This window comes from Salmo salar, chromosome 06 (genome assembly GCF_965601325.2).
Source record: "Salmo salar chromosome 06, fSalSal1, whole genome shotgun sequence".
NCBI lineage: Eukaryota > Metazoa > Chordata > Actinopteri > Salmoniformes > Salmonidae > Salmo > Salmo salar.
In genome coordinates this window covers 37,876,227-37,894,340 of record NC_138296.1, presented here as the reverse complement: position 1 = coordinate 37,894,340, position 18,114 = coordinate 37,876,227, and the positions used below count along the sequence as shown (strand labels likewise).

Here is an 18,114-nt window from a genome sequence, read left to right as displayed (position 1 = left end):
AATGCCACTTTAATAATGTTTACATATCTTACATTACTCATATCATATGTATATACAGTATTTATACCATCTATTGCACCTTGCCTATGCCACTCGGCCATCGCTCATCCATATACTTATATGTAGATATTCTCATTCACCCCTTTAGATTTGTGTGTATTGTTGAGGAATTGTTAGATTACTTGTTAGATATTACTGTACTGTCGGAACTAGAAGCACAAGTATTTTACTACACTCGCATTAACATCTGCTAACCATGTGTATGTGGCCAATAACATTTGATTTGATTTGGTTTTCCAGGAGTGCGTAATGCGGTTTGCCAGTACCAGTGGTTAGTAGAATGGCGACGTCAAGCGCCGGAGAGAGGGAAGGCGAATAGGCGTGACATAAATGAAGAACATGTTTTTGTCAGTGGGAGAGTGCCCCAGCCCCAGGAGGTGACCTCCCCCCACAGTGTGGCCTAACCCATCCCCAGCTGCGCTGTACACTGCTGCCCCAGGCTTTGTGTGTCTGTGCTAGGGTTGGCGTGCAGAGGGAGCCCCCTGGGTAATGTGGCTCTGTGCGTTGTGGTCAGTCCCTCTGTGAGGCCCCAGTACGGCACGGTGGCGTAGCCTTGGCTCCATGCCCATCTGACGGCTCCATGTGAAGTCAGGGAGTTGAGCCAGCTCAGTGGGTAACAGGCTAACCAGAACGCGAGCTAGCGACGCTACAACCAGGCCTTTGTGTCAGCATATAATCCCCAGCTGTCAGAAAGCCTCAGCATTCTTTCATGAAAAAAGCATCCGTCTGTCTCCCGCCCACTTCATTACAATGTGTCTGACTGTCCTGGCTCCTTTCCCACACTCACTCTCTAATTTACCATTTCTCTCTTCTCTGTCCTAATGCTCTGTGTTTCAAATGTTTGATTGTTCAAACATTTATATATGTAATGCAGTCTTGGCTGTGCTTCTGTGCTTGTGGAGGCCAGCTGCCTCCTGGTTGACAGGATGTAGGTGGTATCACTAATGGAAAACCCCCACTAATTAGCTGTCTTGTCATTCTTGTTTGGCTGATATGTTTCTTTATTGAGGTTCAAGAACAAGCTTTCACTCGCATGTGCATGCATAAAGGGTACATTAACTCTCTCTCAAGAGTGGCATTGTGTTCAGGCCTCCCACATAGTCATATCTTGAGTGCTTTGTTGTTGTCATGGCATTGCCATTGCTCCATGGAGAACTCTTTTGCATGTAAACAACTTAGGTGTTACCATGAACTTGGCAAACACACACACACACACAAACACCATGGATACCAAACCAGCACCAGGCTTTTCATGGATCATCAGTTATCAGTGGTTGTTTTTGAATGAAATGATCCAGAAAGAGTGAGCAACAGTTTCTTTATTTGATAAAAAACCTTCTGTTTTGAGAAGGTCTGAGTAGCTTTGTGTTTAAGCTGGTGGTTAAGGTCATGGGTTAAGAGCTATGTAACGTTAGTGCCTTGCATTTACAGTATATGCCACAATTCCACTTAAGGCACAGCTCTCTTTCTTTCAGTTTCCCCAGGTATTATTAATATGATTATGTTAAAGCCCATTGTATTATCAAATCAAGATAGTTGAACACCCTGCTATTGGCTTGAAACTCTTTTTCATTCATTAGCTCTGCGCAAAGAGTATTAATCATATTTCAAAGCATACTTTGAAGGGTTATTTATTAGCTTTTATGAATATGCACTGTCAAGGTCATTCTCCACAGATCAATGGACTAGGCCGTCCTCACCTTGCTGCAGTAGGGGTGCTATTAATTCCAAATGGCAGATGAAGGTGACTGTTCGGTCTGCTGTTGCCTGTGTGTTTCTCAGCTGTTACTAAGCCACTGCATCCCCGGATCTGATTTCACAGTGGAAATATCCCCTTCCCTGGAGCATGGTGCATGGAGAGCAGACTGACCTGACCCACTTCCTCCAGCAGCAGGCCTGGCCTACCACTCCGTCCTCCGCTGAAGAGGCTGCTGCCTCCAACCCCTCCTGAGAGGGAGGGAGAGTGGGGAGGGAAGGGGAGAGGGAGAAAGAGAGGCCTCCTGAGTAGACTGTAGGGCAGAATGCATTTCTTTGTGTTCTGCAATGTAGCTGCATTTGTGACTGGAGACAAATTATGCATCTTTAAGGTATTGTAGGTCTACCCAGAGTTATGGCAAAACTAAACGCAAAAACTCTCCTGCAACGATGACAGTGTTAACTCGCTATTAACACACACTCACATTTAACCAGAAAGTAAGCATAATCAGTATGATAGGAAAGTGTTATTTTAAATCAATACTGTTGATTATGTTATTATAGAGTTATTATCAGGAATAAACAAGATAAACATTGTTGTTTCATCCTGGTCTGGTGTCTAACCATCTCGGCCCTGCTGCAGTCTGGTGGGATAATGCAGTGTCTCTGAGATTATTGCTGTGGGTGCAGCCAGGTAGCTCTGCCTAGCCAGCTGCCTGGGTCCTGCACGTCACGGAGGCACCGCCACACTATTAATAGCTCCTGCTTTCAGATCAAGGGAATCCATTTTTAATTAGCTACAAAATGGAGCTTCAAGTTAGAGTTACAGAGGGCTGGCTTTTCCTATTAACCTCCCCTAAGGTTTAGAAGGAGTGAGAGGAGGCTGATAGAATCGTTATGCCCTGCTTCTCTACCAACAGGGATTCTTGTCAGCTCAGCTGCCTCACAGACCAGCTCTGATTAACTGAGACCACCTCTCTCTCCTTCCTTTCCTCTCTCTCTTTCTCTCTCTCCTTACAGCCTACTCTCTCTGTTTCTCTCTCTTCCTCTCCCTATGTCATTGTCAGTGTTTGGCAAGGCATTCCCCTGAAAGAGCTGACTGGGCTCCTCTTACATCATGAGCATGCTCTCCAGGGCCGCTTGTCGGTGGCTGGGCTGCTGAGTCATTATCCTTCTGCGTTAATTGCTTGGCTGACTCCTGATTGTTAGACAGGGTTGCATCTTATGGCTCACTAATAGACAACCCATGGGCTTCACCCCTGAGGTTTAGGATAAGGTCTAGTATGCCATATATGTTAGTGGTCTTGTAAAAATATAATTGTTTATTATTATATTTCTATTGTGGTCACCTCTGCCCATTGCCTTACCCCTTGGAAGAGGTGAATGGAGCCACTGGGCCTTAGGCATGAAATGAGAGTTGTTGAAACAATTAGAAGCCTTTGAAACAGAGGCTCTGTCAGTCATGTTTGGTGTGTTATAGATACCTCTGTGTGTTCTATGAACTTTCTCCCTCTCTCCCTCTCTCCCTCTCTCCCTCCCCCTCTCTCCCGCTTCCCAAAGGGGTAAATTGGCATGGCCGAAGAAAGTGAAATAGATAATAAACAAAAGAGAAATAAACAATCAGAAATTAGCAGTAAACATTACACTCACAAAATATTCTAGCTATGTACAGTTAAAGTACAAAAGGGAAAATAAATAAACATAAACATGGGTTGTATTTACAATGGTGTTTGTTCTTCACTGGTTGCCCTTTTCTTGTGGCAACAGGTCACAAATCTTGCTGCTGTGATGGCACACTGTCGTATTTCACCTAATAGATATGGGGGTTTGTCAAAATTTGATTTGTTTTCAAATTCTTTGTGGGTCTGTGTAATCTGAGGGAAATATGTTTCTCTAATATGGTCATACATTTGGCAGCTCAGCTTCCACCTCAAATCAAATTTTATTTGTCACATGCGCCGAATACAACAGGTGTAGACCTTACCGTGAAATGCTTACTTACAAGCCCTTAGCCAACAATGCAGTTTTGAGAAAAATAAGAGTTAAGAAAATATTTACTAAATAAACTAAAGTAAAAAGAAAGCAACACAATAAAATAACAATAACAAGGCTATAATGTGCGGGGTTACAGGTTAGTCGAGGTAATTGAGGTAATATGTACATGTAGGTAGGGGTGAAGTGACTATGCATAGATAATAAACAGCGAGTAGCAGCAGTGTACAAAACAAATGGAGGGGGGTCAATGTAAATAATCCGGTGGCCATTTGATTAATTGTTTAGCAGTCTTATGGCTTGGGGGTAGAAGTTGTTAAGGAGCCTTTTGGTCCTAGACTTTGCGTTCCAGTACCGCTTTCTGTGTGGTAGCAGAAAATACAGTCTATGACTTGGATGACTGGAGTCTTCCTCTGACACCGCCTAGTATAGAGATCCTGGATGGCAGGAAGCTTGGCCCCAGTGATGTACTGGGCCGTATGCACTACCCTCTGTAGCGCCTTACGGTCAGATGCCGAGCAGTTACCATACCAGGTGGTGATGCAACCGGTCAGGATGACCTCGATGGTGCAGCTATATAACTTTTTGAGGATCTGGGGACCCATGCCAAATCTTTTCAGTATGTGAAATGGAGTGGATCTAGGGTATCCGGGAGGATGCTGTTGATGTGAGCCATGACCAGCCTTTCAAAGCACTTAATGGCTACTGACGTGGGTGCTACGGGGCGGTAATTATTTAGGCAGGTTACCTTCACTTCCTTGGTCACAGGGACTATGGTGGTCTGCTTGAAACATGTCGGTATTACAGACTCGGTCAGGGAGAAAAATGTCATGATGAAAATGTCAGTGAAGACACTTGCCAGTTGATCTGCGCATGCTTTCAGTACACGTTTTTTGGAGGACCAAAAAAAGCCGATACCGATTAATCGGCTGTTTTTTACATTTTTTTTATATATATATTTGTAATAATGACAATTACAACTAGTTAATATTCCCTTCAAACATGAATTTCTTTTAACTAAATATGCAGGATTCAAAATATATACTTCTGTGTATTGATTTTAAGAAAGGCATTGATGTTTATGGTTAGGTACATTCGTGCAACGATTGTGCTTTTTTCGGAAATGCGCTTTTGTTAAATCATCCCCCGTTTGGTGAAGTTGGCTGTCTTTGTTAGGAAGAAATGGTCTTCACACAGTTCGCAACGAGCCAGGCGGCCCAAACTGCTGCATATACCCTGACTCTGTTGCACAGAACGCAAGAGAAGTGACACAATTTCCCTAGTTAAAATAAACTCATGTTAGCAGGCAATATTAACTAAATATGCAGGTTTAAAAATATATACTTGTGTATTGATTTTAAGAAAGGCGTTGATGTTTATGGTTAGGTACACATTGGTGCAACGACAGTGCTTTTTTCACGAATGCGCTTGTTAAATCACTCGTTTTGGCAAAATAATGTGATTCAATGATAAATTAACAGGCACCGCATCGATTATATGCAACGCAGGACAAGCTAGATAAACTAGTAATATCATAAACCATGTGTAGTTAACTAGTGATTATGTTAAGATTGATTGTTTTTTATAAGATAAGTTTAATGATAGCTAGCACCTTACCTTGGCTCCTTGCAGCACTCACATAACAGGTAGTCAACTTGCCATGCAGTCTCCACGTGAAGTGCAATGTAATTGGCCATAATCAGTGTCCAGAAATGCAGATTACCGATTGTTATGAAAATATGAAATCGGCCCTAATTAATCGGCCATTCCGATTAATCGGTCGACCTCTAATATGTGCATACGGTCACTGTGGGGACGTCGTCGTCGATGCACTTATTGAGGAAGCTGATGACTGAGGTGGTATACTTCTCAATGCCATTTGATGAATCCCGGAACATATTCCAGTCTGCGCTAGCAAAACAGTCCTGTAGCATAGCATCCACGTCATTTGACCACTTCCATATTGAGCGAGTCACTGGTACTTCCTGCTTTAGTTTTTACTTGTAAGCAGGAATCAGGAGGATAGAATGATGGTCAGATTTGCCAAATGGAAGGCGGGGGAGAGCTTTGTATGCATCTCTGTGTGTGGAGTAAAGGTTGTCTAGAGTTTTTTTCCCCTCTGGTTGCACATGTGACATGCTGGTAGAAATGAGGTAAAACGGATTTAAGTTTGCCTGCATTAAAGTCCCCGGCCACTAGGAGTGCCGCTTCTGGATGAGCATTTTCTTGTTTGCTTATGGCCTTATACAGCTGGTTGAGTGTGGTCTTAGTGCCAGCATCAGTTTGTGGTGGTAAATAGACGGCTACGAATAATATAGATGAGAACTCTCTTGGTAGATAGTGTGGTCTACAGCTTATCTTAAGGTACTCTACCTCGAGACTTCTTCTTTAATATTTGACATTGCGCACCAGCAGCTGTTATTGACAAATAGACACACACCCCCGCGCCTCGTCTTACCAGACGTAGCTTCTCTGTCCTGCCAGTGCATGGAAAATCGCGCCAGCTCTATATCATCCGTGTCATCATTCAGCAACGACTCGGTGAAACATAAGATATTACCGTTTTTAATATCTCGTTGGTAGTATAATCTTGATCGTAGGTCATCATTTTATTTTCCAATGATTGCATGTTGGAAAATATGTGTTATTGTATTATTCTAGCATGGCAGTGGTGAATGTGTGTGTGAGGGTAGGGAAGGATCATTCCACTCTTTAGTGAGAATGTCAAGCCCCAGTCACATGAGAATGAGCTAATGTCCCACCAAGGCCTCTGTCATTTCTCAGAACATTAGCCACAGGGCTTGATAAGGAGGCACTCACTATGGCCGTGGAGTTCAGACTGTTTAATGGGGAGGCGACGCTGTAAGGAGCTGCCAGATCTTACATTCAACTGGATAGTTCATGATAAGCTAGTCTACCATTTGACTGCCTTTCCCACAGCTATTTCTCTCACTTGATCCGTTTTCTACTATTGCCTTTATGCCATTGCATGCTCAGTCTGCCCGCTATGGTGACGTAAGGGACCAAAATGTAGCATAATGATGATCGCTCAATTGCACTGACATTTTGCAGACCACTTCAGAGCCACTCTAGAGTTGGAAAATTATGAGTGAATAATTCTTTTAAATTATGTATGATGATTGAGTTCAACCACATGGAGAGAGTTGATCACTTCTCAGACTAACTAAGTGTTTATCCCGCTAGATCACAGTACAATGAAAACTCATCTTGAAAAGCCTTCGGTCCCATTTTAACCTCTTCTAGAGTTAAAATCTGCGTTCATAACGTACTCTTATTTTGTGGATTTACTGTATTTGTGTTTTGTTTCTCTCTCCCCCCATAGACTTACTCTGGGCTGTTCTGTGTGGTGATAAACCCCTACAAAAACTTGCCGATCTACTCCGAGAACATCATAGAGATGTACAGAGGGAAGAAGCGTCATGAGATGCCACCACACATCTACGCCATTTCAGAGTCAGCATACCGCTGCATGCTCCAAGGTAAACCTCCTCTCTCACTCTGTTTTGTGCAGTGTTTGGAAGGTATAGCTCCTTCCTCAGTGGTCTCTTTCCTTTTCTCTCTTTTGCTGTGAAGCAACATGCATAAAGTGTGACTGGCAGGTGCCCTGCTGAGTTGTGGATTGCGTGGGTTTTGCTGCATAATCCAGGAGATTAGTGTGTGAAAGGTTCCGGAGTCAGGGAGGCAGTGGCATCATTAGTCATGGTTGAGCTGCCCCCTGCCTCTGCTAGCCATAGGGGTCTGACAGACTACTTATTGATGTGGATCTACTAAGACAGACAGACGATACTGTACCACTTATAGACTACGTAATGTGTAAAAGCTCAACAATAGGCTTGTAGTTTCACAAACCACAAAGAGTACTGTCTATCTGCAAGTTATGTACATAGTCTGCAAAACATGAATGCCTCAATTTCAGACCATGGCATGTATTTGTTTGCGTTAAGTCAAAAACCACTTGGCGCTCATAATTAGCCTTCCTTAATGGCCACCTGCAATGTGTTAAGGCCCCTCTACTGCCCTGCCGACTGTCCTGTATCCCAGGTAGGGACCAGGACCTCACTGGCTCCTATGCAGATAAGAACCAGTTTAATTAGAGGTGAAAGTTCAGCCTGTTAACATTGATGGCCACTGACTGAGGGATTTGGAGAGTGTGAGCCCAGGATCAAGGATGCTATTAACTCAACCTGTGACCCTAGGGAAATGCACCACTCACTGTTAATCTTCTTCCTCCAGTGAGACATTCTATCTATCTCTGGCTCCTTGGAAAGGGACACTTTTCAATAGATGTGTTCAGTTTCAATGAGTTCAGAGTAACATCAGCCTTCTGAACAGTACAGTCTCTCAGTGGGTCTGGTTTTGCTACCTCAGCTAAGTTAGATTTGATGGAGCCTGGAGCCTCTCTGTCATTACAGCTCCTCAGGCTGGCCCTAACTGGATATATCCAGAACTGTGGCTTGCTGCTCTGGCTGTTCTGGCTGTTAGTCTTCCACCCTACAGTACTGCTGTCACTATCACTGCTGCTGCAGCTCAGAGCCACAGGAAGAGAAAGAATCACAGGTCTTTTCATCTTCAGGAAGAAGCTGCGCTATTCTCTTTGTACCAGGAAGGGTGCTGGACACATGCCCCCTTAGCAGCCTCGTCCCTGTGTTAGAATGTAGACATTTTTCTTTCTTTTTACTATTTTCTACATTGTAGAATAATAGTAAAGACATCAAATCTGGGAAATAAAATATAAACTCATGTAGTAACCCAAAAAGCGTAATTTAGAATTTAGATTCTTCAAAGTAGCCACCCTTTCCCTTGATGACAGCTTTGAACACTTTTGGCATTCTTTCAACCAGCTTCACCTGGAATGCTTTTCCAACAGTCTTGTTCCCAGTCAGTTCCCACATATACTGAGCACTTGTTGGCTGCTTTTCCTTCACTCTGCGGTCCAACTCATCCCAAACCATCTCAATTGGGTTGAGGTCGGGTGATTGTGGAGGCAAGGTCATCTGATGCAGCACTCCATCACTCTCCTTCTTGGGCAAATAGCCCTTACACATCCTGGAGGTGTGTTGGATCATTGTCCTGTTGAAAAACAAATGATAGTCCCACTAAGCGCAAACCAGATGGGATGGCGTATTGCTGCAGAATGCTGTGGTAGCCATGCTGGTTAAGTGTGCCTTGAATTCTAAATAAATCACGACAATGTCACCAGCAAAGCACCATCACACCTCCTCCTCCATGCTTCAAGGTGGGAACCACACATGCAGAGATCATTCGTTCACCTACTCTGCATCTCACAAAGACACAGTGGTTGGAACCAGAAATCTCAAATTTGGACTCATCAGACCAAAGGACAGATTTCCACCGGTCTAATGTCCATTGCTCATGTTTCTTGGCCCAAGCAAGTCTCATCATCTTATTGGTGTCCTTTAGTAGTGGTTTCTTTGCAGCAATTCGACCATGAAGGCCTGATTTCACGCAGTCTCCTCTGAACAGTTGATGTTGAGATGAGTCTGTTACTTGAACTCTGTGAAGCATTTATTTGGGCTGCAATTTCTGAGGCTGGTAACTCTAATTAACTTATCCTCTGCAGCAGAGGTGACTATGGGTCTTCCTTTCCTGTGGCAGTCCTCATGAGAGCCAGTTTCATCATAGAACTTGATGGTTTTTGCGACTGCACTTGAAGAAACTTTCAAAGTTCTTGAAATGTCTCTTTGCTTATTTGAGTTGTTTTTGCCATAATAGGGACTTGGTATTTTACCAAATAGGGCTATCTTCTGTATACCACCCATACCTTGTCACAACACAACTGAACACAAATAAATTCCACAAATTAACTTTTAACAAGGCACACTTGTTAATTGAAATGCATTCCAGGTGACTACCTCATGAGGCTGGTTGAGAGAATGCCAAGGGGGTGCAAAGCTGTCATCAAGGCAAAGGGTGGCTACTTTGAAGAATTTGTTGAACACTTTTTTTTGGTTATTACATGATTCCATATGTGTCATTTCATAGTTTTGATGTCTTCACTATTATTCTACAATGTAAAAATAAAGAAAAACCCTGGAATGAGTAGGTGTGTCCTAACTTTTGACTGGTACTGTCTGTGTCTGTAGTTTTTTTAGCCAGAGCTTGAAGCGATAAGCAGTAATCCTTCCTGCTTCTTAGTTCTAATGAGGAGTTGAGTAGTGTTATGATATTGGCCAGTGGCCACACGTATACAGTAGGTCAAGTGCTTTACTGGTTGGTCCAACTCCATCACCTCTATCCTCCCACCTCACCCAACGTCTCATCACTCACTTCCTTTCGTGACTCCCACCCCCATCCACACATACATTATGGTGTCTTAACCAGTGATAGCCATGAAACCCTTGTGACCAATCACCCCCTCCCTCATCATACTTTCCATGAACTAAATATAGGCTGAGTCCCTGCACAGAGCACTCACCCATTGTGGCCAGCCTGCCTTTCAGTTTCAACATGAGAGGTGCTTGAATTGGGGCCCCATGTCAAATCTACCCCCCTCATTGCCCCACTGTCCACAGTCCTGCCACATAGTGGTCATTGTGTACACTCCCTAGGGGGTCTACTGTGGAATGAGGTCATCCCTTGTCTTAGCGATCCGCAACATGCTAAGTACTGAGTCATCGTGGTAGTGTCATGGCCCTCAGATCACTGCGGAGTGCAGACTGTCCGGCTGCCTGAAGAGGGATGCCTCACTATGGATATGAGTGTGACCAAAATAACATTCCCGCACTGGCACATCACACAGAGGAGTTAGTGTGTCAGCTCACTTTCTGAGTAGCTGACCTTATATTGACAGTATATTGTATCTTGCACAGTGGAATAACTATTGATCTGCGTAGTGCTTACAGTGTGTTATACAGATGATACAGATTATTTCCTTTGGGAGTGGAAAGACTGCCTCTATTGATGTTTCAAAAGCCATTTCAGGCTTTTAGGGACCCCCACTCTTCTGTAATGGCTCTCTTTCTTCTCCTCTCAGGAACTAAACAAGCCAACCTATCTCATTTCCACTCTTCTTTTCTTTCATTCTTTATTTTGTTCTGTCTTTTTTTCCCCTTCTCTCCAAAATGTTCTGGCTCGGAGGACGTTGAAGGAAAAATTCCACTCATCCCGCCAGGGCTTTTCTGGGACCCTTTCACTTACGGCACTGTTAACTGAAAAATACGACCGGGTGGCTTTGTGCGGTCTCTTTCCCGAATGTGTTTCCTTCCTTTTCCTCCTTTGTGAGGAGAACACAGGAGGACAAGTGTGTGGAATGTCTGTGTTCTGATTTAAGCCCAGACTATGGCTCTAGCATGGCTATGGAAGGTTCACAGACCATTCACCAGTCTCTCTTCTGCCTCAACCAATGACTCTCTCTCTCCAGTCCCATTCTCTTCTCCCCTACAGTAACAGCGTCCGTGTCTCTGGCCCTCTGGCTTCAGTCAAGGGGTTCGTCAACCGAACCGTACCGAGGCCTCACTTCACCTAAGCCGTCAGCAGGAGCAGAGCTTGAATAGTTCTAGGTGCTTATTATGGGCTGTAGCCTTTTCCTCAGGTCGTTTGTTTGTGTTTGACGCTCTCTGTCTCTCTCCGACACATGTTTGAGTCTCAGGAACTGCTACAGACGAAGCTCCCTCTCTCTGTTCTGACCCCTCGTCCGAAGCACGCCCTGCTGCTGACATGTAGGTCTGGACGTGCTCCTGCACTCCAGAGCAGACGGGAGAGAAATGGGGCGGCCTGTATTGTGCCTCACAATGGGGGCTTTGTGTTGCCTGGAGAAGGGGCCAGGGAGCAGTATGAGGAGGCCCGGACCGACGGGGCTCTTCCCTGGGAATAGGGGGTCTTGTGTTGGGGCAGAGAGAGTTGACTGCAGGGAAGAGGTCAGGTCTGAGTGACAGGACAGGTGTGAAGGGCCAGGCGGGACAGGGGTATGGTGGAAGGGGGGCACCCCAGGGGAGATAGGGGTGTGTCTGTTAGGGACCCTCTCTCTGTAGTGAAAATAACTCTGTGTTCCTTGGTGGATGTACTAGAGTTTCAGACAAATGGCAGTGTACACACACACAATCCCACTCATATAGACACATGTTGGCAGATGCTCCCCTAATGGCAGACAGCTGTGGAGTTCATTCAGTATAAAATGGTATTTCTGTTGGCGGGCTGTTGTCATAGATCTCTGATCTCAGACAGCTATGAACTGTTGAGTCTCCAATAGGGAGAAAGAATGCACCCTTAATAAACCAGAGACATGAACATGTTATCCTCAGTTCACTGGTTTTTACAGGTTTCACTGGTGGGAGGGAGCAGAGTCTGAGATTACAGACCGGGGTTGAATGGAGACCCCATGAAAGCCCTTGACGATGTGGGGAGTTTGCTCAACATACAGTTGAAGTGAGAAGTTTACATACATACACCTTAGCCAAATTGTCACGCCCTGACCATAGAGATCCTTATTATTCTCTATGTTTGGTTAGGTCAGGGTGTGACCCGGGTGGGAAAATCAATGTTTTCTGTTTCTTTGTTTTTGGGCCGAGTGTGGTTCCCAATCAGAGGCAGCTGTCTATCGTTGTCTCTGATTGGGAATCATACTTAGGCAGCCTGTTTTCTTCCTGTGTTTGTGGGATGTTGTTTTCTGTTTAGCCTCTGTTGCCTGACAGAACTGTACGTTTTCTTTTTTCGCCTTTTTGTTGTTTTGTTTGAGTGTATTGTGATAATAAAGAATCATGAGCACTTACCACGCTGCGCTTTGGTCCACTTCTCCTTCAGACGATCGTTACACAAATACATTTAAACTCAGTTTTTCACAATTCCTGACATTTAATCCTAGTAAAAATTCCCTGTTTAAGATCAGTTAGGATCACCACTTTATTTTAAGAATGTGAAATGTCAGAATAATAGTAGAGAGAGTGATTTATTTCAGCTTTTATTTCTTTCATCACATTCCCAGTGGGTCAGAAGTTTACATACACTCAATTAGTATTTGGTAGCATTGCCTTTAAATTGTTTAACTTGGGTCAAACATTTCGGGTAGCCTTCCACAAGCTTCCCACAATAAGTTGGTTGAATTTTGGCCCATTCCTTGCAAGCCTCCCCCTTTTTCCTCCAAACATAACGATGTTCATTATGGCCAAACAGTTCTAATTTTGTTTCATCAGACCAGATGACATTTCTCCAAAAAGTACGATATTTGTCCCCATGTACAGTTGCAAACCGTAGCCTGGCTTTTTTATGGCGATTTTGGGGGAGTGGCTTCATCCTTGCTGAGCGACCTTTCAGGTTATGTCGATATAGGACTCATTTTACTGTGGATATAGATACTTTTGCACCTGTTTCCTCCAGCATCTTCACAAGGTCCTTTGCTGCTGTTCTGGGATTGATTTGCACTTTTCGCACCAAAGTACGTTCATCTCTAGGAGACAGAATGCGTCTCCTTCCTGAGTGGTATGACGGCTGCGTGGTCCCATGGTGTTTATACTTGCGTACTATTGTTTGTACAGATGAACGTGGTACCCTCAGGCATTTGGAAATTGCTCCCAAGGATGAACCAGACTTGTGGAGGTCTATAATTTGTTTTCTGAGGTCTTGACTGATTTCTTTTGATTTTCCCATGATGTCAAGCAAAGAGGCACAGGTACAGGTGCACCTCCAATTGACTCAAATGATGTCAATTAGCCTATCAGAAGCTTCTAAAGCCATGACATCGTTTTCTGGAATTTTCCAAGCTGTTTAAAGGCAGTCAACTTAGTGGATGTACTTCTGACCCACTGGAATTGTGATACAGTGATTTGTAAGTGAAATAATCGGTCTGTAAATAATTGTTGGAAAAATGACTTGTGTCATGCACAAAGTAGATGTCTTAACCGACTTGCCAAAACTATAGCTTGTTAACAAGAAATTTGTGGAGCTGTTGAAAAACGAGTTTTAATGACTCCAACCTAAATGTATGTAAACTTACAACTTCAACTGTACATACAAGGCTATGACAGTCCTGTTATGAAATAAATTATTATCATAGGTGCTTTATTACTGTATATGTTAGAGGTTATCGGGCTGTTATAAGTACCTTTACAGAAAAAACACAGGATTTCACATGAAATTTCATGTGTATTAATGTGAAAACAACATGTTTTGTGGAAAACTTCACGTGATCACATGTTTTCAAGTGTAGTTTCATGTTATCATATTAACTTCACATAAGATCACATGGCAATGTGTTTTTGGAACACTTCACGTGAAATTCATGTGTTTTTTCCGTAAGGGTAGAGAGGGAAGCTCAACCACCTCAGGTAAAATGGCAGCTTCCCCAGCGCTGCAGGTCTATCCAATCTTTTACTGGGGCCTGTGTCTTGGGTGGCCACACAATGCCACCTATCCACCCACGGTCTGGGCATGCAGGGCACCACTGGAGACATGGTGCTGGATGGGTGGGTGAGGAGCGAGAGCCACCGTCGTCTGTCTAGTGTTTTCATTGGTCACACATAGCTGGGATAGCTGCAGTCTGAGCCAGGGAGATGAGGTTACCTGAAGCTGCTGCCCCTCACTCCCTCCCTCCCTCCCTGGAGCTGCCACCAGCCTCTGTGGAGGGCAAGGAGGGACATGTAGGACAGTATACAACCAACTCTTTCCAACAAACACACATTTAGTGGACCTCTGGGGAGAGGGGAAATGTGGAAAACGGCCTGGATTGTCTGGATAAAGTATGTCTTGGGACTATTTGAAAGTGACATACATGGAAAGTGGGCAGATGAACACTGACAACCAGGTCACTTGGTAATGTGATACATTCTGACATGGAGGATCTCTGTGGAAGCAGGGAGTGTTTGGATCGCTGTCTGGAGAATGTAGCAGTGACTACACACTTAGAATGTAGATATGTACGGACAGGACTGGACTGCATGATTGCCTCATGGTACACTGGAATAGCTCCCTTGGAATATCTGAAGCTGGAATTCAAGGAATTCAGATCAACTACCTGGGTGTACAGTATTACCCCTGATGGCAGCAGGTGTTCTATGCTCGGACTCAACCTGTTTTCAGCATATTTAAGAGTGGAGACAGGTTTGAGTCATTCTGTAGTTCTCACAGTGATGACTGTAGGGTGGGGCTCTGCCAGACTGGGCTCTCTGTAGGTAAGAGCTTGGATGAATAACAGTCTGTTTTACAGGTGACTGCGTTCTAAACAGCATGAGGTGCATCCGTGTTTAAATCAGTGATGGCTTTCTGTTGTGAGTTAGTGAATGGGTCCAAACAGGGATGAGCTGTATCAGACGTAGGGATTGGGTCTGAACAGGGACTGTATCAGGAGCAGGGCAGGGTGGCTCCCCCTCTCTATTGTGACTAGCTTAAGCATTGAGAACATGAGTGTGTCTCCTGCTATTTTGGTGCTGCTGGATGTCTGTCAGGGCAATGGGCTTAGTGAACCAAAAGGAACATTGAGTCTTTCTTGTGTGTGTGTGTGTGTGTGTGTGTGTGTGTGTGTGTGTGTGTGTGTGTGTGTGTGTGTGTGTGTGTGTGTACAACACTGCTCAGAAACATCATTTGTAATGCAGGTCCCTTGCATGGTTCCCTACTTTGTCCGACCCTCCAGTGAACAGTAATACATCTCTACTTTGTCCGACCCTCCAGTGAACAGTAATACATCTCTACTTTGTCCGACCCTCCAGTGAACAGTAATACATCTCTACTTTGTCCGACCCTCCAGTGAACAGTAATACATCTCTACTTTGTCTGACCCTCCAGTGAACAGTAATATGTCTCTACTTTGTCTGACCCTCCAGTGAACAGTAATACATCTCTACTTTGTCTGACCCTCCAGTGAACAGTAATACATCTCTACTTTGTCTGACCCTCCAGTGAACAGTAATACATCTCTACTTTGTCCGACCCTCCAGTGAACAGTAATACATCTCTACTCCTCCTTTGAAGTGAGACCATGACTTCTCATTCCACTCTCCTGTACCTCTATATCTCCTCTCAGAGCAGCTCGCGGTGAATTCACTGGAATAGAGACATTATTTTCAATAAGCCCTAGGATGTTGACACCAGCAGCAGGGCTACATTAGAACCCCATGATGGGCCTCTGTTACTGCTGTTACACATTCACAGGTGTTTCTCATTTCACCCCCGCGTCAGAAGCATGTGGAAAATGTGCTTTGTGAGGTATGAGCAAAGTGTGTGAGGCCGATACCCTCTGTGGGGGTCAACAGGCTTAGGTGTGGGAGGAAGGAAGCCTCGCTAGGTGTGAGGGAGGACAATGACTTCCTTCCTTTAATGTGCAGGATCTCTCTCTCTCTCTCTCTCTCTCTCTCTCTCTCTCTCTCTCTCTCTCTCTCCTCTCTCTCTCTCTCTCTCTCTCTCTCTCTAGTCCCACTGGTCACTTCACACAGCCTCCCTTCCCTGTCATATCCACTAGACAGGGAACAGTCCTTCTGTCTGACACTTATTCCGTTCCTGTCAATGTTCTCAATTTCCACTGTAATTGAGTCAAACCAATAAAGTAGTCTCTCTCATAGGATGGGAAGCTATTTATTGTAGCTACAGTAGTCACTGCAACACATTCCATTCCGGCCTACAATGCCACATCTAGAATGCCCTCATCTGTGTATCCGAGTTGACTGACACCATGCTACCTTGCCCACTGCATGCCCAGTTCTGGCCCACCATGCTGCTCTCAATGTATTACTGTCAGTGGGTTTCCATGGCCTTGAAGGGTGCAGCCCCTCCCCTCTCTGCCCCCTGACCTCCTCCCCTTTACTCCTACCAGTTGCTGTGGGCCAGGAAGCCTGGCCACCCTCTGTGACATCACAGGAATGTCCTCGCCCCAGGACCCCAGCGTTGATGGTGAGGGGATCCATGGGCATCCGAATTCCAACAGTCATAACTGATTACTGACTGCAGCCCACAATGCATTGCTAGCTGGCAGAACTGGAGGGTCTTCTTCTGATCTGTCACACTTCTCAGCTTTGTGTCAAACTGGTCTCAAAGTATCACTTTGTAGGTATTTTAATGAGACAAAACCTGTTAAAATATGTTTAAAAAAGGAGAGAAATGACCCAGTCTCCATTACAACATTCATCAGGCTTGGCGAGCTCTTCATTACCACCAGGATATATGACCAGAATCCCCCTCTGATGAAGGAAGAGTCATACTGTGTTGTGACTGCTTTAATGAACGGTGCATGTCGGCCTCTCCCTCTGGCCCAGTCCTCTCAGCAGCAGCACTCCACAGTGTTAGTGTGGGTTATCATAACAGCTCAGAAGCCCAGAGGTGACAGTTACACAAAGCAGGTACAGAGAGGACTGGCCAGATCTAATTGTGTGTTTACCAGTTCACCCGTCTGAGAATGCAGGCTGGTGTGTGTGTGTGTGTGTGTGTGTGGAGGGGGTATTGAGATTGGGCTAGGCTCCCTGCGTCGCAGCATTGACAATACAGCGGTGAGAAACCCCAGACATGGCAGGGACCTCACACTCTCTCACACAGACACTCAGGCTTTTGTTCCTCCGGCTTTAAGTACCCCTGGAATCCATCCTGACTGCTCTATATGTGTAAACACAGCTCTTTCTATTGCTAGTGCTCTAATGACCAGTCCCAGTCCATGATCCATGCCTCTGCTCTACTATGACTGATGAGTGTCTGTCTGTGTACAGGGTGGGTAGGCCTGGGTAGTGCTATACCCTTAGAGTGTATGGGGAATACTGGCCATCACTCAGGATTTCTGATGTGTGCAAAGTGGTAACCATGGCTCTAGAATTAGCACTGTGTTTGTTGGCGTTTTATGACTTCTTTTATGAAGCTAATTTAGAGAGCAGGAAGAAGGATGTGGAAAAAGAGTGTTTTATCCAGTTGAAGTGGTGGTGAGGCTGTTTTTTCATACCAGCTCTCACCCTGCCTCCCCTAGAATGTGATCCTATTTCACTAACTACAGACCCCATGAAGTCAGAATATAACCATTATTTTCTCTGCCTCTTTGACTTGTTTGAATTTGGAGTGGTCCAGCAGGAAGAGTGGAATGGAGTAGGCTACAATCCGTACTTGGGCTCCACTGTACTCCTACGGTTCAAGATTAGGGAGGCTTGGACATGTTTTGGGGAGTAGATGGGAATGTTGAGAGATTAGGGGGTTAGTTGAGGGAGGAGGGGAGAGGTTTAGGGGGTAAAGGGGGTGGCCTGGGGGGGGGTCTGGAATGTGTGGAATGAGTAGATGAATCCGTCTAGGGAATAAATTATTAGTGGAAAACGGATCCCCAGTCTGTCTCCTGCCGCGTGGCCCAGGGGGGAGACGAGGAAAGTGTTGTTTGTCTATGCAGACCTAGATGTAGACCTATGTACACGTACGCAGACGACACCATTCTGT

At 44.8% G+C, this 18,114-nt stretch overlaps 1 protein-coding gene across 2 annotated transcripts in view; it reads left to right on the top strand.

Annotated features, from left to right (window-relative positions):
• LOC106601199 (myosin-10) overlaps nucleotides 1-18,114 on the top strand; it is a 62,268-nt gene that overhangs the window by 6,714 nt on the left and 37,440 nt on the right. For both annotated transcript variants that reach the window (XM_045720409.2, XM_045720410.2), the window contains exon 3: nucleotides 7,091-7,247. In XM_045720409.2, coding sequence (XP_045576365.1) covers nucleotides 7,091-7,247 — 157 coding nt within the window. The remainder of the gene's footprint in view (nucleotides 1-7,090; nucleotides 7,248-18,114) is intronic.